Source organism: Oncorhynchus nerka, linkage group LG14, assembly GCF_034236695.1.
Source record: "Oncorhynchus nerka isolate Pitt River linkage group LG14, Oner_Uvic_2.0, whole genome shotgun sequence".
Lineage (NCBI taxonomy): Eukaryota > Metazoa > Chordata > Actinopteri > Salmoniformes > Salmonidae > Oncorhynchus > Oncorhynchus nerka.
In genome coordinates this window covers 13,325,622-13,343,658 of record NC_088409.1, presented here as the reverse complement: position 1 = coordinate 13,343,658, position 18,037 = coordinate 13,325,622, and the positions used below count along the sequence as shown (strand labels likewise).

Sequence of the window (18,037 nt, the reverse complement as noted above, 5' to 3'; positions counted from 1 at the left end):
TCTACAATAATATCCTCCTCCTATTCCTCCTTCCTCCTCTACAATAATATCCTCCTCCTATTCCTCCTCCTATTCCTCCTCTACAATAATATCCTCCTCCTATTCCTCCTCCTATTCCTCCTCTACAATAATATCCTCCCCCTATTCCTCCTCCTATTCCTCCTTCCTCCTCTACAATAATATCCTCCTCCTATTCCTCCTTCCTCCTCTACAATAATATCCTCCTCCTATTCCTCCTTCCTCCTCTACAATAATATCCTCCTCCTATTCCTCCTTCCTCCTCTACAATAATACCCTCCTCCTATTCCTCCTCTACAATAATATCCTCCTCCTATTCCTCCTTCCTCCTCTACATTAATATCCTCCTCCTATTCCTCCTTCCTCCTCTACAATAATATCCTCCTCCTATTCCCCCTTCCTCCTCTACAATAATATCCTCCTCCTATTCCTCCTTCCTCCTCTACATTAATTTCCTCCTCCTTCATCCTCTACAATAACATCCTCCTCCTATTCCTCCTCCTATTCCTCCTTCCTCCTCTACAATAATATCCTCCCCCTATTCCTCCTTCCTCCTCTACAATAATATCCTCCTCCTATTCCTCCTTCCTCCTCTACAATAATATCCTCCTCCTATTCCTCCTTCCTCCTCTACAATAATACCCTCCTCCTATTCCTCCTCTACAATAATATCCTCCTCCTATTCCTCCTATTCCTCCTCTACATTAATATCCTCCTCCTATTCCTCCTTCCTCCTCTACATTAATATCCTCCTCCTATTCCTCCTTCCTCCTCTACATTAATATCCTCCTCCTATTCCTCCTTCCTCCTCTACAATAATATCCTCCTCCTATTCCTCCTCCTATTCCCCTTCCTCCTCTACAATAATATCCTCCTCCTATTCCTCCTTCCTCCTCTACATTAATATCCTCCTCCTTCATCCTCTACAATAACATCCTCCTCCTATTCCTCCTCCTATTCCTCCTTCCTCCTCTACAATAATATCCTCCCCCTATTCCTCCTCCTATTCCTCCTTCCTCCTCTACAATAATATCCTCCTCCTATTCCTCCTTCCTCCTCTACAATAATATCCTCCTCCTATTCCTCCTTCCTCCTCTACAATAATATCCTCCTCCTATTCCTCCTTCCTCCTCTACAATAATATCCTCCTCCTATTCCTCCTTCCTCCTCTACAATAATATCCTCCTCCTATTCCTCCTTCATCCTCTACATGAATACCCTCCTCCTATTCCTCCTTCCTCCTCTACAATAATATCCTCCTCCTATTCCTCCTTCCTCCTCTACAATAATACCCTCCTCCTATTCCTCCTTCATCCTCTACAATAATACCCTCCTCCTATTCCTCCTTCCTCCTCTACAATAATATCCTCCTCCTATTCCTCCTTCCTCCTCTACAATAATATCCTCCGCCTATTCCTCCTTCCTCCTCTACAATAATATCCTCCTCCTATCCCTCCTTAATCTCCTATTTCAGATGGAGGCTTTTCTATTGATCAGGGAAGAGCTGTACATGATCCATCTGTGGCACATTGGGGGCTGGGGTGTGTGTGTGTGTGTGTGTGTGTGTGTGTGTGTGTGTGTGTGTGTGTGTGTGTGTGTGTGTGTGACAGTGTGACAGTGTGTCGTTGTGAGGATGATAAACAACCTGGGTGAACTAGGTTGTGTGTCTGTGAATGTGCTCTTGAATGTGTGATCTCACTTGGTCACAGAGACGGTGTGACAGTACTCCCTTGGTCACAGAGACGGTGTGACAGTACTCCCTTGGTCACAGGGACGGTGTGACAGTACTCCCTTGGTCACAGAGACGGTGTGACAGTACTCCCTTGGTCACAGAGACGGTGTGACAGTACTCCCTGGGTTTACTGGAATATTCTCCATACGTTAGTCACCTTCCCCACGCGCTGTTTGGCCAGGCATTGTGTGGTTATTTATGGACGCAAGTAGGAACTCTATGACGACAGAGAGATGCTTTCAAAGGAACGTGTGTGTGTGTGGTTGTGTGTGTGTGTGTGTGTGTGTGTGTGTGTGTGTGTGTGTGTGTGTGTGTGTGTGTGTGTGTGTGTGCTTGTGTGTGTGTGTGTGTGTGTGTGTGTGTGTGTGTGTGTGTGTGTGTGTGTGTGTGTGTGTGTGTGTGTGTGGGGGTGTATGGCTGGAAATCCCTATGACACAGCTATTCAATAACAGGGTTTGAGACCTGAAGCCTTCCACCTATTCATTTGACTTTAATAGGCACTTCAGACATAGTCATTTTATTTGATAAGGGGTTGAGTTTGGGTCAGAAACACTGATTGTCTCACTCAGAAAATATAGGACCTCTTGTAACTGTCATTGCCTTTCATTTTAATAAGATATTATCTTAAGATAAGATATTAATTGCCTCAGTAGTCTCTTCTGTCAGGTTCTAGCACAGGGCTCAATAAAGCTGTTCCTGGAGAGTTACCCTCCTGTAGGTTTTAACTCGAACCCTGTTCCTGGAGAGCTACCCTCCTGTAGGTTTTATCTCCAACCCTGTTCCTGGAGAGATGCCCTCCTGTAGGTTTTATCTCCAACCCTGTTCCTGGAGAGATACCCTCCTGTAGGTTTTAACTCCAACCCTGTTCCTGGAGAGATACCCTCCTATAGGTTTTATCTCCAACCCTGTTCCTGGAGAGTTACCCTCCTGTAGGTTTTAACTCCAACCCTGTTCCTGGAGAGATACCTTCCTGTAGGTTTTAACTCCAACCCTGTTCCTGGAGAGTTACCGTCCTGTACGTTTTATCTCCAACCCTGTTCCTGGAGAGATACCTTCCTGTAGGTTTTAACTCCAACCCTGTTCCTGGAGAGATACCTTCCTGTAGGTTTTAACTCCAACCCTGTTCCCGGAGAGCTACCATCCTGTAGGTTTTAACTCCAACCCTGTTCCTGGAGAGATACCGTCCTGTAGGTTTTAACTCCAACCCTGTTCCTGGAGTGATACCCTCCTGTAGGTTTTAACTCCAACCCTGTTCCTGGAGAGATACCCTCCTGTAGGTTTTAACTCCAACCCTGTTCCTGGAGAGATACCTTCCTATAGGTTTTAACTCCAACCCTGTTCCTGGAGAGTTACCCTCCTGTAGGTTTTAACTCCAACCCTGTTCCTGGAGAGATACCTTCCTATAGGTTTTAACTCCAACCCTGTTCCTGGAGAGATACCTTTCTGTAGGTTTTAACTCCAACCCTGTTCCTGGAGAGATACCCTCCTGTAGGTTTTAACTCCAACCCTGTTCCCGGAGAGATACCTTCCTATAGGTTTTAACTCCAACCCTGTTCCTGGAGAGATACCTTTCTGTAGGTTTTAACTCCAACCCTGTTCCTGGAGAGTTACCCTCCTGTAGGTTTTAACTCCAACCCTGTTCCTGGAGAGATACCTTCCTATAGGTTTTAACTCCAACCCTGTTCCTGGAGAGATACCTTTCTGTAGGTTTTAACTCCAACCCTGTTCCTGGAGAGTTACCCTCCTGTAGGTTTGAACTCCAACCCTGTTCCCAGAGAGATACCTTCCTATAGGTTTTAACTCCAACCCTGTTCCTGGAGAGATACCTTCCTGTAGGTTTTAACTCCAACCCTGTTCCTACCCTCCTGTAGGTTTTAACTCCAACCCTGTTCCTGGAGAGTTACCCTCCTGTAGGTTTTAACTCCAACCCTGTTCCTGGAGAGATACCTAGGTTTTTCCTGTAGGTTTTTAACTCCAACCCTGTTCCTGGAGAGATACCCTCCTGTAGGTTTTAACTCCAACCCTGTTCCTGGAGAGATACCTTCCTGTAGGTTTTAACTCCAACCCTGTTCCTGGAGAGATACCTTCCTGTAGGTTTTAACTCCAACCCTGTTCCTGGAGAGATACCTTCCTGTAGGTTTTAACTCCAACCCTGTTCCTGGAGAGTTACCTTCCTGTAGGTTTTAACTCCAACCCTGTTCCTGGAGAGATACCTTCCTGTAGGTTTTAACTCCAACCCTGTTCCTGGAGAGATACCTTCCTGTAGGTTTTAACTCCAACCCTGTTCCTGGAGAGTTTTACCATCCTGTAGGTTTTAACTCCAACCCTGTTCCTGGAGAGATACCTTCCTGTAGGTTTTAACTCCAACCCTGTTCCTGGAGAGATACCTCCTGTAGGTTTTAACTCCAACCCTGTTCCTGGAGAGATACCCTCCTGTAGGTTTTAACTCCAACCCTGTTCCTGGAGAGATACCTTCCTATAGGTTTTAACTCCAACCCTGTTCCTGGAGAGTTACCCTCCTGTAGGTTTTAACTCCAACCCTGTTCCTGGAGATACCTTCCTATAGGACTCCAACCCTGTTCCTGGAGAGATACCTTTCTGTAGGTTTTAACTCCAACCCTGTTCCTGGAGAGATACCTCCTGTAGGTTTTAACTCCAACCCTGTTCCTGGAGAGATACCTTCCTATAGGTTTTAACTCCAACCCTGTTCCTGGAGGATACCTTTTTAGGTTTTAACTCCAACCCTGTTCCTGGAGAGTTACCCTCCTGTAGGTTTTAACTCCAACCCTGTTCCTGGAGAGATACCTTCCTATAGGTTTTAACTCCAACCCTGTTCCTGGAGAGATACCTTTCTGTAGGTTTTAACTCCAACCCTGTTCCTGGAGAGTTACCCTCCTGTAGGTTTGAACTCCAACCCTGTTCCCAGAGAGATACCTTCCTATAGGTTTTAACTCCAACCCTGTTCCTGGAGAGATACCTTCCTGTAGGTTTTAACTCCAACCCTGTTCCTACCCTCCTGTAGGTTTTAACTCCAACCCTGTTCCCAGAGAGATACCTTCCTATAGGTTTTAACTCCAACCCTGTTCCTGGAGAGTTACCCTCCTGTAGGTTTTAACTCCAACCCTGTTCCTGGAGAGATACCTTCCTGTAGGTTTTAACTCCAACCCTGTTCCTGGAGAGTTACCGTCCTGTACGTTTTATCTCCAACCCTGTTCCTGGAGAGATACCTTCCTGTAGGTTTTAACTCCAACCCTGTTCCTGGAGAGATACCTTCCTGTAGGTTTTAACTCCAACCCTGTTCCCGGAGAGCTACCATCCTGTAGGTTTTAACTCCAACCCTGTTCCTGGAGAGATACCGTCCTGTAGGTTTTAACTCCAACCCTGTTCCTGGAGTGATACCCTCCTGTAGGTTTTAACTCCAACCCTGTTCCTGGAGAGATACCCTCCTGTAGGTTTTAACTCCAACCCTGTTCCTGGAGAGATACCTTCCTATAGGTTTTAACTCCAACCCTGTTCCTGGAGAGTTACCCTCCTGTAGGTTTTAACTCCAACCCTGTTCCTGGAGAGATACCTTCCTATAGGTTTTAACTCCAACCCTGTTCCTGGAGAGATACCTTTCTGTAGGTTTTAACTCCAACCCTGTTCCTGGAGAGATACCCTCCTGTAGGTTTTAACTCCAACCCTGTTCCTGGAGAGATACCTTCCTGTAGGTTTTAACTCCAACCCTGTTCCTGGAGAGATACCTGTTCCTCCAACCCTGTTCCTGGAGAGTTACCCTCCTGTAGGTTTTAACTCCAACCCTGTTCCTGGAGAGATAGGTTTTAACTCCAACCCTGTTCCTGGAGAGATACCTTTCTGTAGGTTTTAACTCCAACCCTGTTCCTGGAGAGTTACCCTCCTGTAGGTTTGAACTCCAACCCTGTTCCCAGAGAGATACCTTCCTATAGGTTTTAACTCCAACCCTGTTCCTGGAGAGATACCTTCCTGTAGGTTTTAACTCCAACCCTGTTCCTACCCTCCTGTAGGTTTTAACTCCAACCCTGTTCCTGGAGAGTTACCCTCCTGTAGGTTTTAACTCCAACCCTGTTCCTGGAGAGATACCTTTCTGTAGGTTTTAACTCCAACCCTGTTCCTGGAGAGATACCCTCCTGTAGGTTTTAACTCCAACCCTGTTCCCGGAGAGATACCTTCCTATAGGTTTTAACTCCAACCCTGTTCCTGGAGAGATACCTTTCTGTAGGTTTTAACTCCAACCCTGTTCCTGGAGAGTTACCCTCCTGTAGGTTTTAACTCCAACCCTGTTCCTGGAGAGATACCTTCCTGTAGGTTTTAACTCCAACCCTGTTCCTGGAGAGTTACCGTCCTGTACGTTTTATCTCCAACCCTGTTCCTGGAGAGATACCTTCCTGTAGGTTTTAACTCCAACCCTGTTCCTGGAGAGATACCTTCCTGTAGGTTTTAACTCCAACCCTGTTCCCGGAGAGCTACCATCCTGTAGGTTTTAACTCCAACCCTGTTCCTGGAGAGATACCGTCCTGTAGGTTTTAACTCCAACCCTGTTCCTGGAGTGATACCCTCCTGTAGGTTTTAACTCCAACCCTGTTCCTGGAGAGATACCCTCCTGTAGGTTTTAACTCCAACCCTGTTCCTGGAGAGATACCTTCCTATAGGTTTTAACTCCAACCCTGTTCCTGGAGAGTTACCCTCCTGTAGGTTTTAACTCCAACCCTGTTCCTGGAGAGATACCTTCCTATAGGTTTTAACTCCAACCCTGTTCCTGGAGAGATACCTTTCTGTAGGTTTTAACTCCAACCCTGTTCCTGGAGAGATACCCTCCTGTAGGTTTTAACTCCAACCCTGTTCCCGGAGAGATACCTTCCTATAGGTTTTAACTCCAACCCTGTTCCTGGAGAGATACCTTTCTGTAGGTTTTAACTCCAACCCTGTTCCTGGAGTGATACCCTCCTGTAGGTTTTAACTCCAACCCTGTTCCTGGAGAGATACCTTCCTATAGGTTTTAACTCCAACCCTGTTCCTGGAGAGATACCTTTCTGTAGGTTTTAACTCCAACCCTGTTCCTGGAGAGATACCCTCCTGTAGGTTTGAACTCCAACCCTGTTCCCAGAGAGATACCTTCCTATAGGTTTTAACTCCAACCCTGTTCCTGGAGAGATACCTTCCTGTAGGTTTTAACTCCAACCCTGTTCCTACCCTCCTGTAGGTTTTAACTCCAACCCTGTTCCCAGAGAGATACCTTCCTATAGGTTTTAACTCCAACCCTGTTCCTGGAGAGATACCTTCCTGTAGGTTTTAACTCCAACCCTGTTCCTACCCTCCTGTAGGTTTTAACTCCAACCCTGTTCCTGGAGAGATACCTTCCTGTAGGTTTTAACTCCAACCCTGTTCCTGGAGAGTTACCCTCCTATAGGTTTTAACTCCAACCCTGTTCCTGGAGAGATACCTTCCTGTAGGTTTTAACTCCAACCCTGTTCCTACCCTCCTGTAGGTTTTAACTCCAACCCTGTTCCTGGAGAGATACCTTCCTGTAGGTTTTAACTCCAACCCTGTTCCTGGAGAGTTACCCTCCTGTAGGTTTTAACTCCAACCCTGTTCCTGGAGAGATACCTTTCTGTAGGTTTTAACTCCAACCCTGTTCCTGGAGAGATACCCTCCTGTAGGTTTTAACTCCAACCCTGTTCCCGGAGAGATACCTTCCTATAGGTTTTAACTCCAACCCTGTTCCTGGAGAGATACCTTTCTGTAGGTTTTAACTCCAACCCTGTTCCTGGAGAGTTACCCTCCTGTAGGTTTTAACTCCAACCCTGTTCCTGGAGAGATACCTTCCTATAGGTTTTAACTCCAACCCTGTTCCCGGAGAGATACCTTCCTATAGGTTTTAACTCCAACCCTGTTCCTGGAGAGATACCTTCCTGTAGGTTTTAACTCCAACCCTGTTCCTACCCTCCTGTAGGTTTTAACTCCAACCCTGTTCCTGGAGAGATACCTTCCTGTAGGTTTTAACTCCAACCCTGTTCCTGGAGAGTTACCCTCCTGTAGGTTTTAACTCCAACCCTGTTCCTGGAGAGTTACCCTCCTGTAGGTTTAAACTCCAACCCTGTTCCTGGAGAGATACCTTCCTGTAGGTTTTAACTCCAACCCTGTTCCTGGAGAGTTACCTTCCTGTAGGTTTTAACTCCAACTCTGTTCCTGGAGAGATACCTTTCTGTAGGTTTCCACTATAGGGTCACATTTGGGAGACAAATTTGTATTAGAGCAATAAGGTGTACAGGTAACTGCCAAAATAAAGGAAACACTTGAGTAAATGAGAGATACATGTATATAGACACCAGGTGTGGTTGCTGAGTTCATTAAGCAATTCACATCCCATCATGCTTAGGGTCATGTATAAAAAGGCCCAGTTGCCCATTATTCAGGCTACTATGGCTAGAAGAAGATATCTCAGTGACTTTGAAAGAGGGGTCTCAAATGAGCATAGAGGGTTTAAAGAGATTGTGTGTGTGTGTGTGTGTGTGTGTGTGTGTGTGTGTGTGTGTGTGTGTGTGTGTGTGTGTGTGTGTGTGCTGGGAGAGTGGAGATGGATCCTGGGTTTGACTACAGGACAGGGACAGGCAGGGGGTGTCAGGTGACCGTCAGGCTCACTGTCTGTGAAACCCTAGAGACTGTAGCCTACTAGACATGATGCAGTGGAGGAGGAAGCTGGGTAATGTGATTAACCTTGGTGTGTATCAGAGCTCTGTAGGGGGGGTTCCAGGTGACCATCAGGCCCACTGTCTGTGAAACCCTAGAGACTGTAGCCTACTAGACATGATGCAGTGGAGGAGGAAGCTGGGTAATGTGATTAACCTTGGTGTGTATCAGAGCTCTGTAGGGGGGGTTCCAGGTGACCGTCAGGCCCACTGTCTGTGAAACCCTAGAGACTGTAGCCTACTAGACATGATGCAGTGGAGGAGGAAGCTGGGTAATGTGATTAACCTTGGTGTGTATCAGAGCTCTGTAGGGGGGGTTCCAGGTGACCATCAGGCCCACTGTCTGTGAAACCCTAGAGACTGTAGCCTACTAGACATGATGCAGTGGAGGAGGAAGCTGGGTAATGTGATTAACCTTGGTGTGTATCAGAGCTCTGTAGGGGGGGTTCCAGGTGACCGTCAGGCCCACTGTCTGTGAAACCCTAGAGACTGTAGCCTACTAGACATGATGCAGTGGAGGAGGAAGCTGGGTAATGTGATTAACCTTGGTGTGTATCAGAGTAGCAGCCCTACAGACTGCATGACTGATGGGAGATTCTGTATACCACATAATTATAACCTATTATATAGCCTATATTACATATAATACAGTATACAGTATATATCTCTATGGTAACATCACACTCACCTAGTGACACACCTGTCACACACACACACTGTTACTTGGTGAGACACACGTGGTTTGTGTTCCAAATGGTACCCTATTCCCTACATAGTGCACCACTCTTGACTAGGATCCCATAGGGCTCAGTTCAAAAGTAGTGCACTAATCTATATAGGGAATAGGGTGCCATTTGGGATGCAGTCCTTGGCCCCCGGCTGTATAGAGTTCCTGACTGACTGACTCCAGGGGGTTTAGTGGTTAACATGGTATGTGATCCAGTGGAAATGAACCATTCTTCATACTATCCCATCCCAGACAGACAGACGCTCACACAGACAGGCAGACCTACAGACAGACAGACCTACAGACGCTCACACAGACAGGCAGACCTACAGACAGACAGACCTACAGACAGACAGACCTACAGACAGACCTACAGACAGACATACCTACAGACAGACCTACAGACAGACAGACCTACAGACAGACAGACCTACAGACAGACCTACAAACAGACAGACCTACAGACAGCATACTAAGACAAAATAATAATATATACGTACATTTGAAGTCGGAAGTTTTTTAAAGTTTACATACACTTAGATTAGAATCATTAAAACTCGTTTTTCAAACTCTCAAACAAACTAGAGTTTTGGCAAGTCAGTTAGGACATCTACTTTGTGCATGACACAAGTCATTTTTCCAACAATTGTTTACAGACAGATTATTTCACTTATAATTCACTGTATGACAATTTCAGTGGGTCAGAAGTTTACATACACTAAGTTGACTGTGCCTTTAAACAGCTTGGAAAATTCCAGAAAATGATGTCATGGCTTTAGAAGCTTCTGATAGGCTAAATGACATAATTTGAGTCAATTGGAGGTGTACTTGTGGATGTATTTCAAGGCCTACCTTCAAACTCAGTGCCTCTTTGCCCTGACATGATGGGAAAATCAAAAGAAATCAGCCAAGAAAAGACCTCCAAAAGTCTGGTTCATCCTTGGGAGCAATTTCCAAACGCCTGAAAGTACCACATTCATCTGTACAAACAATAGTATGCAAGTATAAACACCATGGGACCACGCAGCCGTCATACCCCTCAGGAAGGAGACACGTTCTGTCTCCTAGAGATGAACGTACTTTGGTGCGAAAAGTGCAAATCAATCCCAGAACAACAGCAAAGGACCCTGTGAAGATGCTGGAGGAAACAGGTACAAAAATATCTATATCCATAGTAAAACAAGTCCTATATCGACATAACCTGAAAGGCCGCTCAGCATGGAAGAAGCCACTGCTCCAAAACCACCATAAAAAAGCCAGACTACGGTTTGCAACTGCACATGGGGACAAAGATTGTGCTCTTTGTGGAAATGTCCTTTGGTCTAATGAAACAAAAATATAACTGTTTGGCCATAATGACCATCCTTATGTTTGTTTGGAAGAAAAAGGGGGAGGTCTGCAAGCCGAAGAACACCATTCCAACTGTGAAGCACTGGGGTGGCAGCATCATGTTGTGGGGGTGCTTTGCTGCAGGAGGGACTGGTGCACTTCACAAAATAGACGGCATCATGAGAGGGGAAAATTATTTGGATATATTGAAGCAACATCTCAAGACATCAGTCTTGGTCTCAAATAGTTCTTCCAAATGGACAATGACCCCAAGCATACTTCCAAAGTTGTGGCAAAATGGCGTAAGGACAACAAAGTCAAGGTATTGGAGTGGCCATCACAAAGCCCTGATCAATCCTATAGAAAATGGAGCAGAACTGAGCCCAAGGAGGCCTACAGTTACACCAGCTCTGTCAGGAGGAATGGGCCAAAATTCACCCAACTTATTGTGGGAAGCTTGTGGAAGGCTACATGAAATGTTTGACCCAAGTTAAACAATTTAAAATAAACTACTTTGGAACTCCAGTGAGATTGATTGGAACTCCAGTGAGATTGATTGGAACTCCACTAAGATTGATTGGAACTCCACTGAGATTGATTGGAACTCCAGTGAGATTGATTGGAACTCCAGTGAGATTGATTGGAACTCCAGTGAGATTGATTGGAACTCCAGTGAGATTGATTGGAACTCCAGTGAGATTGATTTGAACTCCAGTGAAATTGATTGGAACTCCAGTGAGATTGATTGGAACTCCAGTGAGATTGTTGGAACTCCACTGAGATTGATTGGAACTTCAGTGAGATTGATTAGAACTCCAGGGAGATTGATTGGAACTCCAGTGAGATTGATTGGAACTCCACTGAGATTGATTGGAACTCCAGGGAGATTGATTGGAACTCCAGGGAGATTGATTGGAACTCCAGGGAGATTGATTGGAACTCCAGGGAGATTGATTGGAACTCCAGAGAGATTGATTGGAACTCCAATGAGATTGATTGGAACCCCAGCGAGATTGATTGAACCCAAGATTATTGGAACTCCAATTTGGAACTCCAGTGAGATTGATTGTAACTCCAGTGAGATTGATTGGAACTCCACTGAGATTGATTGGAACTCCACTGAGATTGATTAGAACTACACGGAGATTGATTAGAACTACACAGAGATTGATTGGAACTCCAGTGAGATTGATTGGAACTCCAGTGAGATTGATTGGAACTCCAGTGAGATTGATTGGAACTCCAGTGAGATTGATTGGAACTCCAGTGAGATTGTTGGAACTCCACTGAGATTGATTGGAACTTCAGTGAGATTGATTAGAACTCCAGGGAGATTGATTGGATCTCCAGTGAGATTGATTGGAACTCCACTGAGATTGATTGGAACTCCAGGGAGATTGATTGGAATGCCAGAGAGATTGATTGGGACTCCACTGAGATTGATTGGAACTCCAGGGAGATTGATTGGAACTCCAGGGAGATTGATTGGGACTCCAGTGAGATTGTTTGGAACCCCAGCGAGATTGATTGGAACGCCAGAGAGATTGATTGGGTCTCCAGTGAGATTGATTGGAACCCCAGCGAGATTGATTGGAACTCCAGTGAGATTGATTGGAACTCCAGTGAGATTGATTGGAACTCCAGTGAGATTGATTGAACTCCACTGAGATTGATTAGCAGAGATTGATTAGAACTCCAGTGAGATTGATTGTAACTCCAGTGAGATTGATTGTTGAGCCATTTGTCATTTGAACTTATCCAGAGCGACTTACAAATTGGGTTGATTGGAACTCCAGTGAGATTGATTGTAACTCCAGTGAGATTGATTGTAACTCCAGTGAGATTGATTGTAACTCCAGTGAGATTGATTGGAACTCCAGTGAGATTGATTGGCCACACATTCAGTAGCATTCTCTTTTAGCATCAGTAAAGCACATTGACTGTATGTTGCCACTGACGGTATAATTTACAGTTACCTTAGTTCACCCAGGTTGTTTATCATTCTCACAACGACACACACACACACACACACACACACACACACACATACACACACACACACACACACACACACACACACACACACACACACACACACACACACACACACACACACACACACACTGTGAAGCTCATTTACTGATACACACCAAAGACAGTAGTCTATTTTTCACCTTAGTTGCCAGTCAGTGTGTGATGTGATATTTATTCACCACTATCCTGTATGATCAAGCTGTAATTATTGCACATTAATATTTGTTTCTATTTTGCTTCAATTAAGGGGGCACAAGTGTCTGTTCATCACACTGTATGTACGTTGATGAATGTTGACGGTCCATACTGTTGGACCATGACTCACCAGCACAGTGAATCACAGGCTTCGTCCCAAATGGGCCCCTATTCTCTTTTGACCCTCTGGTCAAACGTAGTGAACAATTTGGAGAATAGGGTTCCATTTGGGACACAGATGCAGCTAAAAGGAAGCACTCTGTCAGAACAACATCTCTCTCACTCAGAGTGGTTGTGGTTCCCAGTGAGACTAAGGAGCTTCAAAGCTTTTTAGGACTTCAGTTCAGTATGTACAATAGTTATTAGCTAAATGGTGCCAATGAAATGTTCCTAAAGATCAATAACATCCCTGCCTCTCTCTCTCTCTCTCTCTCTCTCTCTCTCTCTCTCTCTCTCTCTCTCTCTCTCTCTGTCTCTGTCTCTGTCTCTGTCTCTCTGTCTCTGTCTCTCTCTGTGTCTGTGTGAGGGGATGTTCCAGATGGACAAGGTTGCAGCGCCTCACTGACCCAGAGAAGCCCAAGTCCCAAGGAGAGAGGATCCTCAAGCCCCAGGGACAGGGAGACGGGCTACAGGGAGACGGGCTGCAGGGAGACGGGCTGCAGGGAGACGGGCTACAGGGAGACGGGCTACAGGGAGACGGGCTGCAGGGAGACGGGCTGCAGGGAGACGGGCTGCAGGGAGACGGGCTACAGGGAGACGGGCTACAGGGAGACGGGCTGCAGGGAGACGGGCTGCAGGGAGATGGGCTCAGAGGAGAGGAGTTCAGCCATGTCTCACAAGATCTCTTCCCCCTCACACAGCAACAGCAGCTCCTCCTCCAAACACGACAGCCGACAGGTAACACCGACCACACACACACACTCATTAATGTCACAGCTATCTCCAGTCAGGAAGAGAACATAATGTCTCTGTTTGGAAAATGAAACCCATCGTTTCCAGAGCGCCTTGCCCTCAGCGACGGTTCAGCGTTTTAAATATTCAGGAGCACAAAAAGAGACGCTGTAGATATATTGTCAATGCAAACCATTAAAAGGATACCAGTCGTACATAAGACTGTACAGTCATGAGTATCTGATGCTGCTGCAGGATTCCCACTAACTATGTGTTGTTGTTGTCAGGTGGTCTGTGATGATGAGCCCAGTCACATAGGGCTCTATTCAAGCCGTATGGCTGAAGTTCAGCGTTACAGCAGGATTGAAATGTAAATGTTCCGGTGTTAGCGGACACTGTGTTCACGTCTCAATCTGAAATGACCTTTACATCTCCATCACGTGATCTGTAACACTTCAGGGATCCAGACTGAATAGAGACTACAGTGTAGTAAGCTGTTGAATTACTGTACTACAGACCTCCCTCCCTTAAAGACTTCCCTCTCTCCCTTATAGAGCCCTCCCTCCCTTAAAGACCTCCCTCCCTCCCTTATAGAGCCCTCCCTCCCTTAAAGACTTCCCTCTCTCCCTTATAGAGCCCTCCCTCCCTTAAAGACTTCCCTCCCTCCCTTATAGAGCCCTCCCTCCCTTAAAGACTTCCCTCTCTCCCTTATAGAGCCCTCCCTCCCTTAAAGACTTCCCTCCCTCCCTTATAGAGCCCTCCCTCCCTTAAAGACTTCCCTCTCTCCCTTATAGAGCCCTCCCTCCCTTAAGGACCTCCCTCCCTCCCTTATAGAGCCCTCCCTCCCTTAAAGACTTCCCTCTCTCCCTTATAGAGCCCTCCCTCCCTTATAGAGCCCTCCCTCCCTTAAAGCCCCCTCCCTCTCTCCCTTATAGAGCCCTCCCTCCCTTAAATACCTCCCTCTCTCCCTTATAGAGCCCTCCCTCCCTTAAATACCTCCCTCTCTCCCTTATAGAGCCCTCCCTCTCTTAAAGAGACCTCCCTCCCCTAAAAAACAAATTCTCATTTAAAAAACGACTTATGTGGTATCAGTATTTGTCAGAAACGTTTATTCTGCTGTCAGAATTGAACTACTATAGGATCATTTTTGTCATAAAGTCAGTCTCGTCCAAAATGTAGTTTTGTAATTGAGTATGTCACAACGTAAATGAAGGTTGGGTTTATTTCAATCCTGACCACATGCCTGGACCACATGCCCACAGCTGGCAGCACACAAGTACTCAGCAATTCGGAGTGCAGCTGCACGCGACCCGATTGTAATGCTCGTGGTAAATGTGGTTTCACTTTGGATATCCCTATGGAGCTAGTTAGGGACCATCGGTATATTACACAATGTACTGTACATGTGTGTGTGTGTGTTTGTGTGTGAGTGTTATCTCTCTCAGTGAGGTTAACACATTGACCTGGATATATGATTATATTCTCTAATCTCATCATCTGGCCGTATTATCAAGATCATTACTCTGTCCCTCCCTCCCTCCCACCCCGACCCGTCCGTCCAGCCATCAGCTCTGTGAATATTGTGTAGCGGATTAGATTAGTTATTACAGGAAAGGTAGAGTCTATTTACTGAGGTAGTTATTACAGGAAAGGTAGAGTCTATTTACTGAGGTAGTTACTATAGGAAAGGTAGAGTCTATTTACTGAGGTAGTTATTACAGGAAAGGTAGAGTCTATTTACTGAGGTAGTTACTATAGGAAAGGTAGAGTCTATTTACTGAGGTAGTTATTACAGGAAAGGTAGAGTCTATTTACTGAGGTAGTTACTACAGGAAAGGTAGAGTCTATTTACTGAGGTAGTTATTGTAGGAAAGGTAGAGTCTATTTACTGAGGTAGTTATTGTAGGAAAGGTAGAGTCTATTTACTGAGGTAGTTATTACAGGAAAGGTAGAGTCTATTTACTGAGGTAGTTATTGTAGGAAAGGTAGAGTCTATTTACTGAGGTAGTTACTACAGGAAAGGTAGTCTATTTACTGAGGTAGTTACTACAGGAAAGGTAGAGTCTATTTACTGAGGTAGTTACTATAGGAAAGGTAGAGTCTATTTACTCTCTAGGAAAGGTAGAGTCTATTTACTGAGGTAGTTACTACAGGAAAGGTAGTCTATTTACTGAGGTAGTTACTACAGGAAAGGTAGAGTCTATTTACTGAGGTAGTTACTATAGGAAAGGTAGAGTCTATTTACTGAGGTAGTTATTACAGGAAAGGTGTCTGTGTGTGTGTCTCTCTCTCTCTCTCTCTCTCTCTCTCTCTCTCGCGCACTCTCTCTCTTTCTCTCTCTCGCTTTCTCATCTCTCTCTCTCTCTCTCTCTCTCTCTCTCTCTCTCTCCTGTCTCTCTCTCTCTCTCTCTCCCTGTCTCATCTCTCTCTTTCTCTCTCCCTCTCTCATCTCTCTCTCTCTCTCCCTCTCTCATCTCTCTCTCTCTCTCGCTGTCTCATCTCTCTCTCTCTCTGGCTCTCTCTTCCTCATCTCTCTCTCTCTCTTACAGAGGTCACCACCCCCTCCTGACATTCTGACTGGTCTCTGTGGGAAACGGAACAGTCTGTTTATAAAACACTATTGTTTACTGGCTAGTCAGTTTATACTTGGGCTTTGTCCCAAATGGCATCCTATTTCCTAGTAGTGTACTAGATTTGACCAGATACCTATGGGCCCTGGTGAAAAGTAGTGCATATAGGGAATAGGATGCCATTTGGGACACAGACATTATATAAAAATAATTATCTAACCTTGTTGTGTTTACAGGACAGTTGGTAGATTGTAGAGGGGCTGTGTGTAACCTTGTTGTGTTTACAGGACAGTTGGTAGATTGTAGAGGGGCTGTGTGTAACCTTGTTGTGTGTTTACAGGACAGTTGGTAGATTGTAGAGGGGCTGTGTGTAACCTTGTTGTGTTTACAGGACAGTTGGTAGATTGTAGAGGGGCTGTGTGTAACCTTGTTGTGTTTACAGGACAGTTGGTAGATTGTAGAGGGGCTGTGTGTAACCTTGTTGTGTCTACAGGACAGTTGGTAGATTGTAGAGGGGCTGTGTGTAACCTTGTTGTGTTTACAGGACAGTTGGGAGATTGTAGAGGGGCTGTGTGTAACCTTGTTGTGTGCCTACAGGATTGTGTGTTTACAGGACAGTTGGTAGATTGTAGAGGGGCTGTGTGTAACCTTGTTATGTGTTTGCAGGACAGCTGGGAGATTGTAGAGGGGCTGTGTGTAACCTTGTTGTGTTTACAGGACAGTTGGTAGATTGTAGAGGGGCTGTGTGTAACCTTGTTGTGTCTACAGGACAGTTGGTAGATTGTAGAGGGGCTGTGTGTAACCTTGTTGTGTTTACAGGACAGTTGGTAGATTGTAGAGGGGCTGTGTGTAACCTTGTTGTGTCTACAGGACAGTTGGTAGATTGTAGAGGGGCTGTGTGTAACCTTGTTGTGTTTACAGGACAGTTGGTAGATTGTAGAGGGGCTGTGTGTAACCTTGTTGTGTGTACAGGACAGTTGGGAGATTGTAGAGGGGCTGTGTGTAACCTTGTTGTGTTTACAGGACAGTTGGTAGATTGTAGAGGGGCTGTGTGTAACCTTGTTGTGTGTACAGGACAGTTGGGAGATTGTAGAGGGGCTGTGTGTAACCTTGTTGTGTCTACAGGACAGTTGGGAGATTGTAGAGGGGCTGTGTGTAACCTTGTTGTGTCTACAGGACAGTTGGGAGATTGTAGAGGGGCTGTGTGTAACCTTGTTGTGTCTACAGGACAGTTGGGAGATTGTAGAGGGGCTGCGTGGAGGACACAGTAGTGTCCAGGAGCCCCAGAAGCAGGATGGATACATGCTGAAGAGGAGGAAGTGGCCGATGAAGGGATGGCACAAGGTAGGCTTCTCACCACACACACACACACACACACACACACACACACACACACACACACACACACACACACACACTGTCTGATACAGGGTAGTCATCTCACCTCTGATACTGTCACCTCACCTCTGATACAGGGTAGTCATCTCACCTCTGATACAGGGTAGTCACCTCACCTCTGATACAGGGTACAGGGTAGTCATCTCACCTCTGATACAGGGTAGTCATCTCACTTCTGATACAGGGTAGTCACCTCACCTCTGATACAGGGTAGTCATCTCACCTCTGATACAGGGTAGTCATCTCACCTCTGATACAGGGTAGTCACCTCACCTCTGATACAGGGTAGTCATCTCACCTCTGATACAGGGTAGTCATCTCACCTCTGATACAGGGTAGTCATCTCACCTCTGATACAGGGTAGTCATCTCACCTCTGATACAGGGTAGTCATCTCACCTCTGATACAGGGTAGTCATCTCACCTCTGATACAGGG

The 18,037-nt window shown here is 45.8% G+C and overlaps 1 protein-coding gene across 1 annotated transcript in view; it reads left to right on the top strand.

Moving 5' to 3' along the window:
* The window catches only part of LOC135575139 (oxysterol-binding protein-related protein 3-like), a 379,659-nt gene that overhangs the window by 265,099 nt on the left and 96,523 nt on the right, over positions 1-18,037 (top strand). The window contains exons 2-3 of the mRNA XM_065027453.1: positions 13,281-13,639; positions 17,431-17,547. Coding sequence (XP_064883525.1) covers positions 13,544-13,639; positions 17,431-17,547 — 213 coding nt within the window. The 5' untranslated portion in view covers positions 13,281-13,543. The remainder of the gene's footprint in view (positions 1-13,280; positions 13,640-17,430; positions 17,548-18,037) is intronic.